The sequence below is a fragment of the Chrysochloris asiatica genome, unplaced genomic scaffold (assembly GCF_000296735.1).
Source record: "Chrysochloris asiatica unplaced genomic scaffold, ChrAsi1.0 scaffold00568, whole genome shotgun sequence".
Taxonomy (NCBI): Eukaryota; Metazoa; Chordata; class Mammalia; order Afrosoricida; family Chrysochloridae; genus Chrysochloris; species Chrysochloris asiatica.
This window is the reverse complement of record NW_006409086.1, coordinates 47,613-55,814: the sequence shown is the minus strand read 5'-3', so window position 1 is coordinate 55,814 and position 8,202 is coordinate 47,613. Positions and strand designations below refer to the sequence as shown.

The following is an 8,202-nucleotide window of genomic DNA, read 5'->3' as shown; positions in this document are numbered from 1 at the left end:
TCAGTTGATGGGCACTTTGGCTGTCTCCATCTTTTTGCTATTGTAAATAGTGCTGCTATGAACATTGGTGTGCATATATCTTCTCGTGTTGTGGCTCCTTTTTCAACAAAGTACTTTTTAAAACCATTTATTTTTTAAGTTTTATTTAGTCATTGTTGAAAATACACAGAACAGAATATAGAGAAATTCAACAATTTCTACCTGTACAGTTGTGTGACACATTATAGTTTTCAAGTTGTGTGACCATTTTGCCACCCTCCTTTTCTGAGCTGTTTTTTCCATATTAATAAGCTCACTTCCTCACCTCCAAGCTACCTATCTAATCTTTCTACTTGCTGTTGTCAATTTCGTCCTATATTAATAGTTCTCTAAAAGAGCAAGATGATTAAGGCTGACATTTTTATCTAATTAGGCTAAAAGTTTCCTTTGATGTTGCTTTGCTTTCATTTAAAGGAGACTTCATGGAATATTTTAGGTTGAAATTTTAAAGATTGTCTCCGTTTCAGTCGTTCATCCATCCTCAGTGGCTTTACAAAGTCTGGATTCAATAAGAATTAGAAACTCTGTTATGTGTTTTCCCTCTTTTGATCAAGATTCTTCTATAAAATCTTTGATTAGCATGTTCATTAATGATATATGGGTATCATCCCATAGTTCTTCTAGTCTTATGGCAAAGTGGCAGTTGTTCCATCTCTTCCTATAAGTGCTTTATATTCTTATTAAGTTTGTGACTTTTAAGGTATTCCCCCAAATTAATTAAAAATAATTATGTATACATGACAGTAATGATTTTAATAAATGCAAAACCTGAGGCAAATGTTTTAGAATGAGAGAAAAGTGAATCAGTATGCTCAGGACAATATATTGTACATACATATCATTATTTAATAGTTTAAATAAAGTGACTTATCTTGCTATAACTTGGTTAGGAAATCCTCACCACTGGACCAATAAACAACATGTTTATCAATGGAGAAAAGATTGAAGTTGTCCAGGACTTCATTCTTCTTGAATCAACTATCAACACTCATTGAAGCAGCAGTCAAGAAACCAAACAACATATTGCATTGGACAAATCTGCTGCACAAGACCTTTTTAAAGTGTTGAAGAGCAAAGTGTCCACTTCATGACTAAGGTGTGCCCTGACCCAAGCCATGGTATTTTCAATAACCTCATATGCATGTGAAAACTGTACGGTGAATAAAGAAGACCATAGAAGAATTGATGCTTTGGAGTTATTGTGTGAGGAAAATATTGAAAGTGCCATGGGCTACCAAAGAACAGATCTGTATTGGAAAAAGTGCAACCAGAGTGCTCCCTTGGAGGCCAGGATGACCAAACTTCATCTTTCATACTTCAGATGTATTGTCAGGAGAGACCACTCACTGGAGAAGGATATTATGTTTGGTAAGGTGGAGGATCAGCAAAAAAAGAGGAAGACCCTCCAGCGAGATGCATTGGCAAAATGGCAGCATCAATGGGCTCAAGCATGGCAATCAATAATTGTGAATTTGGCCCAAACCTGGGCAGCGTTTCATTCTGTTGTGCATAGGATCACTGTGAGTTGGTACCAAATTGGTGGCACCTGACAACAACAACATTTTCTCATGTACTTCTCATATAGCTTGAAGGATCAGACATTGTAGGTATTCGGGAGTACGCCTTACTCTTTTGTGGTTGTTGTTAAATGTCTTTGAGTTGCTTCTGACTCATAGTGATCCTGTATAAGGTTTCCAAGAAGCAGCAGATGAGCTTTAACCACCGACCCTGCAGTTCAAACCAACCCTATGGTCCAGCACATTAACCCACAGTGCCATACTAGGACTCCATTTACTCCTTACTCTAAATTCAGCTAATGTCTTGGTGTATGCAGCTTTTTCCCAGTTCTCCACCATCCTCTTCTTTTTGTTTCAGCCTCTGATATGTTGCAAATGCTTTCCAAAAGTTCTTCTCAGAGCTGCCTTTACATCATTGTTTTTCAGGCTATAGATGAGGGGATTCAGCATGGGAGTGATCACACTGTACTGCACAGAGAAAATCAGCTGCAGGGATGAGCTTGAGGTTGGTATGAGGTAGCGTAGAAAAGCTGAACCATAGAATAAGCTCACTGCAGTAAGGTGGGAGGAGCAGGTAGAGAAGACCTTGCTACTGCCTGAAGTAGAACTGATGCTCAGAATGGTGGAGATAATGAGGCTGTATGAAATAAAAATCATTAATAAGGTTGACAGTGCATGAAAGAAACTGGAACAAAGCAAAACAATGGTGTTCCTGGAAATATCAGAGCAGGATAGAGCAAGGATAGTGGGTAGCTCACAGCTGAAGTGATGGATGATTGGGCTGTCACAGAACACCAGGTTTAAAGTTAGCAGGCTATTGATGAGTGCATCCAGAAAACCCAAGGTCCAGGAACCCCACACAAGTTGCATACACAGCTGTTTACTCATGATCTGTCCATAGTGCAGAGGGTGGCAGATGGCAGCATAGCGGTCATAGGCCATCACTGAAAGCAGAAAGGCCTCAGTCCCTCCAGTGAGAAACACAAAGAAGCTTTGAGCCACACAGCTCCTTACTGAGATGGTTTTTGTCTTTGAGAGGAGATTCTCCAGTAGCTTAGGCACAGTGACTGAAGAAACACAAAGATCCAGAAAAGAGAGGTGACTCAGAAAGAAATACATAGAGGTGTGGAGGTGGGAGTCTGCCCAGATCACCAGTAGCATCATGAGGTTCCCCATTATGGTCAGGAGATAAATCGCCAGAAATAGCATGAAGAATAGAGGCTGAACATGAGGGTCATCAGACAGTCCAAGCAGAATGAAGTCAGTGATTGTGCTGTGGTTCCTCAACACCATTTACAAAGGCTGTATCCAAGAAATTATATTGGAAAGTATGTTATTCAACTTTCTTTCATTCCTCAATCAATTTCCTCATTGCATTTATTTTCTTCTCCTATCATTATTATTCCATAAGCATTTCAAATTTCTACTATGGGCTAAGTTTTCTGCCAGTCACTTGGAACATAATGATGAATGACATATGGTCCCAGTCTTAAAATGATTCCTATTCATTAAAGGACATACATATAAAGACAAAACAGTATAACCATGTAATTGGTATGAAGGGAGACCAAACTGTGACTTAAGGAGATATCAGTAATGACATATATTGAGGAAAACTGAGCAACAGTGTTAAGAGGTTGATTTCTTGCCTCCATTTGTGCAACTGATTTGATTCCTCACCAATGTACCTCATGCATGGTCAGCACCTGTCTGCCAAAGGATGCTTTCATGTTGCTATGAATATGAACAGCTTTCAGATTAGATGGTCCTGAAGATGTGCTTCTGTAAATCAGCCATCGAAAACCCTATGCATCGCTATGGTCAGATCTAACCTATCCTAGAGATGAGAAAAGATCAGGCAGCATTTCCTTCCATAGTTCATGGAATTCCCACAAGTCTGGTGACAGCTTGATAGAATTTATCAACAGCAACATAATTGTTCTAAAAAAATGTCAATCATTTCGTTTTCATGAAGAATGTATTCCAAGAATCACAACTAAAAAGAAGCAAACCATGTTTGTTAAAACATGGGTAGCTCAGAAAAGCTGATATGCAAGGTATGACTGAGCATCATAGAACAAGGGTTCAGCATGTGGGCTGCTGGATCAGACTGCAGTCAAATCCCAAGTCCACTACAAACCAGCTAAATGACCTTGTGCATAACATCTACTTCCTGTGCTTCCATTTAGTTCTGTATGAAATGCAGTACTAACTTAAAACCACAAAAGGTTTTAAGGAATAAATGTGAGATTATATACAAAGCTCTTTGAACGGCACATAGTCCTAATTATACAGTAAATGTCTGTCATTACTATTATTATCATCATCGCTATTATTCCTTGAGACTTCAACCCTAAGCAAAACTCAGATAAATTCTCACGTAAGGTGAAGCACTATCAAAGATCAAAGTTATTGCTTTCACTGTTATTGGCATGTATCTTATTTTTTTAAGAGTAAATACCTTTGAGTTACTAAGGTAACTTTATCAAAAAATAAAGCATGGAATTATCTTTAGAGATGAGAAGGGTTAGGAAGTGGTTGGGATTGAGTGTTGGTCCAAGAGCACATCCTTTCTAGGGATGTGTGTCAAAGGAAAGATCTGAGTGTTAGAGCAAACAAACAATAAGAATACTGAAGTAGTATCCTGACTGTAGCAGATGCCAAGTAAAGAGCCCCACCCTGTCTTATTTATTCAGCACCATTCTTTAGTAGTGTAGTGGCTACGATTTGGGCTGCTTACCTCAATGTCAGTAGTTTCAAACTACCAGACATTCTGCAGGCGACAGATGAGGCTTTCTGCTCCCTAAAGATTCACAGCCTCAGAAAGCCTATACAGGGTCAGTATGAATCAGAGCCGACTCTATGGCACATAACCACCAACCACCACCACCATTCTCCGGGGCAATATAGGAAAGAATTTGGAAACTCATCCTTAGGGACTGTGAAAATTTCAATTTGGGCTTCTATGGGAAACACTGGCTTCTGTTAGAAATACCCACGGCTAATCTCTGTTCTACTAACTTTCCTGGACTCACACTCTGCAGCCTGCTTAAACTTAGACCTGCACATTCAATCCTTTATATGCCTTTGTTGGAGAGATATTTGGATTAATTTCCATATTGGGACTCTATCCCCAGGCTCTATATACCATATTTCTATCTCATGGTCAGATTTGACTCTTGCCCCTCCACTGTGTTTTTCCTAAATCTTTAGGTATGCATGGCAATAATGTTCTGGTGAACTGAATACTGAATGTTTGCCCATCATTTCCAGCTGTGGCCATACACCCTGAAGTCTGACCTTTGATTCAACCATAGGGTTCACTGTAGTGGTCCAGTCAGATTTCTGGTCATGGACATTCCTAATAGTCCAAATGAATCCAAAGGATAAGGGTGGAATTCTGAATCCTTTTTTATTAGCTGTGCAGCCAGAAATCTAGCCTCAAAATCCTTCTTGTAATTCAAATAAAGATTACCTGTATATTTTGTGCAGTCTTCAACTTCAGTGCGGAACTTTTGTTGAATTCCTCTACTAAGAAGGGGAAGGAGCTCTAGTAGCGTAGTAGTTATAAATTGATTGTTAACCTCACGGTCAGCACTTCAAAACTACCAGCAGTTCCACAGAAGAAAGATGAGGCCTTCAGCTCCTTTAAAGATTTATAGCCTTGGAAACTCCATGTAGGGTAGCTATGAGTCAGAACCAACTCCATGGCACACTACCACTAAGAAAGTAGGGAGTGGGGTGATTCTATACTATTCTAACCATAAAGTTAGTGGTTCAAATCCACTAGTTGCTCCATGAGAGTAAGATGAAGATTTGTGCTCGCTCAAACATTTACATCTTGGAAACCCTATACAGGGTCTCTATGAGTTGGCATAGCAACTAAGATGGGAGATGAACTTTCTGTATTCTGAAGGTGGCTTTATGTATTTTACATCACGTCTGAGTTTATAAAATCTTATAATCATGAATAAAGCTACAGGATTCTGAACTAAGAAAATGAAATTGCCATAGGATAGCTCCTTCTATCAAAGGGTCTCCAATAACCTTTGATTTTTTTCTATTTCTAATACCATGTCTCACTTGCAGATAATGTTGTCTGGTTTAATGAATCTGCAGAGCAAGTATATTTAGGCAGCTGGTATGGTTGATTCTATGCCCTTGGTAGTCCAAAGGATTTATGGGTTTTTATAGTCAGTAATTATGGCTTGAAAGGAGACTTAGTTGCCAAGTACTTTAGCAACATTAGTGCTATAAGACCAAAGGAGGGGGAAAAGACCAAAGGGAATCTATTAGGATAGCATTTGAAACATCTGGGTTGATGCAATGACCTGTAATTATTAAATGTAAATTTATGAACCTAGTGGGAGTTGAGAGGAGACAACAGAAGTTACAGATACTAATGGGGTATTTGGTCCCTAAGCCGCAAAGGAATATTATTCAATGGACAGTCTAAAAAGTATTTCTTTTCTTTCCAACTTCTCACAGGAACGTTTGCTGTATAAAAGTGATTGTTGATAAAAACAAAAACTAAAAATGATATTAAATAAAACAAAACCAACAAGCACATTTACTGACTTAAATTTCTTATTTGAATCTATTTGCTTTGGTGAGTTTGTTTAGATTCCTTCACAAAGTGAAACACATTTCTGTTTTAGTTTGAGTGGTTCTAGACCTGGGAGTATTTAAGAACGTATTTGTTTAATAAGTATATCATAGCCTTAAGTAAGAAAGGACTTACAGTAACAAAATTTTCTTTTATTTATTTATAATTAGCTCTATGATTTTCAATCACACCCAAATGTTCTGGCATAAACTCTACAATCCTTTGAAAATATATGGAGTAAGCAAATGAAATACAATCACTGCTTGTTTAGAACACTCAACTCCATTTTGCTAGAACATCTGTCTTCTTTGTAAATTAATATGAAATTTATAAGTATTTTATTATTTATCTGATTATAAAATTTATTTGTATACGTCTTGAGATTTCATACATCTATTTATGTTTGTATTTAATGGCACCAGCTGTGTTTGTTATGACTATTGTCACCATATTGAAAAATACATGTGACTAACTTTGAAAAATCTATGCGCGTGCACGTATCTGTGTGTAAATAGATATAGGCTACAACAATGGGCTCAAACATAACAATGTGATGATGGTAGGTCGTGAGTGCTGTTTTCTTTTGTTGTGCCTAGGATCGCTATGAGTCACAGTCCACCTGATGGTGCCTAAAAGGATCTATATGAATGCATATATCTCATAAAACAAATGATTAATACGTTTGGCTTAATTATAATTAAGATAGAAATTAAGAACCTCTGCCCATTGAAAGAATCACTAAAAAAGTGGAAAAATATAGTATACACAGTAAGATTTATGGTAAGTGTCCTGTGGGGTTTTACCTTAAACATAAATAAAGAAATGCTCAGGTTAAACACGCATAAACTCATTTTGTTTCATTGCAAGGTAATTATGGTAAGACACACAAGTAAGATCTCAAGATATTAATTTAGAAACAGAGAATCACAATTAACAATTGCAATGTTCAATGGTTCAAGTCCAAATCTTTACCCTTCAAGTCTTTACCTTTTCTGGGTGGTCTTAATAGGAAAACTTGACCACCAGCCAAATTCAGTGAATGTCTCATATGGTTAGGGTCTGAAGAGGTGGTGGCAGGTAGAGTCTTAATAGGCTCTAAGATTTCAAATAAAGTAAGAGACTACAAAGATCCCTTTCATTTCTAACTTCCCTCAGTGAATGTGCAGAAACTAAGAGTTTATATTTGAATTCTTAACCCTGGCTTCACAGGTTAGGTAGGGACCCATGTGAAGTTAAGACTAGAATGTTATGTTGTCTCTCCAGAGTCAAAGATTAGTGGACTGTCACATCAACTTCAAGGTCAGAGATTAAGGATGTCAACTAGACTTTTGTCTCAAATCTACTTTACATATATTAATTGCAAACATTTAAAGTCTACTTTAAGACTGCTTACCAAATTCTTCATATACTTCACATACTTATATTTTTCTATGTCAGAAATTTTATACCTGCAAGTGTGGTACTATAGGATACGAACATCAAGAGCAGTGGTTCAAACCCACCAGCCACTTCTTAGAAAAACTATACAGGGTAACTATGAGTCAGAAGCAGTGTAATGGCACTTAGCAACAATGACATAAAGTCACATTACAGGTAACATAATATTATAGAAACAATAGTACAGACTCATGTATGATTTCACTAAGGGCATCACAGAATCAAATGTGATTTGAGAACATTACAACATGCAGAAAAAACAAGGAAGAATACGAGGATATGAAAATACCTCCTACAAATAAATAATAAAGTGTCACATGAACCATGTTACATTAGGTTAAAGAGTTAAACTATCTTTTCATAAAAGATGGATTTAAGGAGGGAAAGGAGATTAACCAGAAAACCAACTATAACTTAATTGTGAAATAATGAAGCCCTGAGCTAGGGCTGTCACAGAAGAGGTCGAGAACTTCTAAGAAGTTACGAATAACAGTCCTAATCACTGATGGACGGTTACATTAAATGAGAGAGAGGAATCAGGTTATATCCACATTTTAAACTTGAGGTACTTGAGGGATGCGGATGTCACTAAATAGTATTAAG

At 37.4% G+C, this 8,202-nt stretch overlaps 1 protein-coding gene across 1 annotated transcript; it reads right to left on the bottom strand.

Annotated features, from left to right (window-relative positions):
- Positions 1–1,910: 1,910 nt before the first annotated feature.
- Positions 1,911–2,849, bottom strand: LOC102818762 (olfactory receptor 8S1-like). The gene has a single exon (XM_006877718.1). The coding sequence runs from the start codon at positions 2,847–2,849 to the stop codon at positions 1,911–1,913; it is 939 nt and encodes a 312-aa protein (XP_006877780.1).
- Between the last annotated feature and the right edge of the window lie 5,353 nt (positions 2,850–8,202).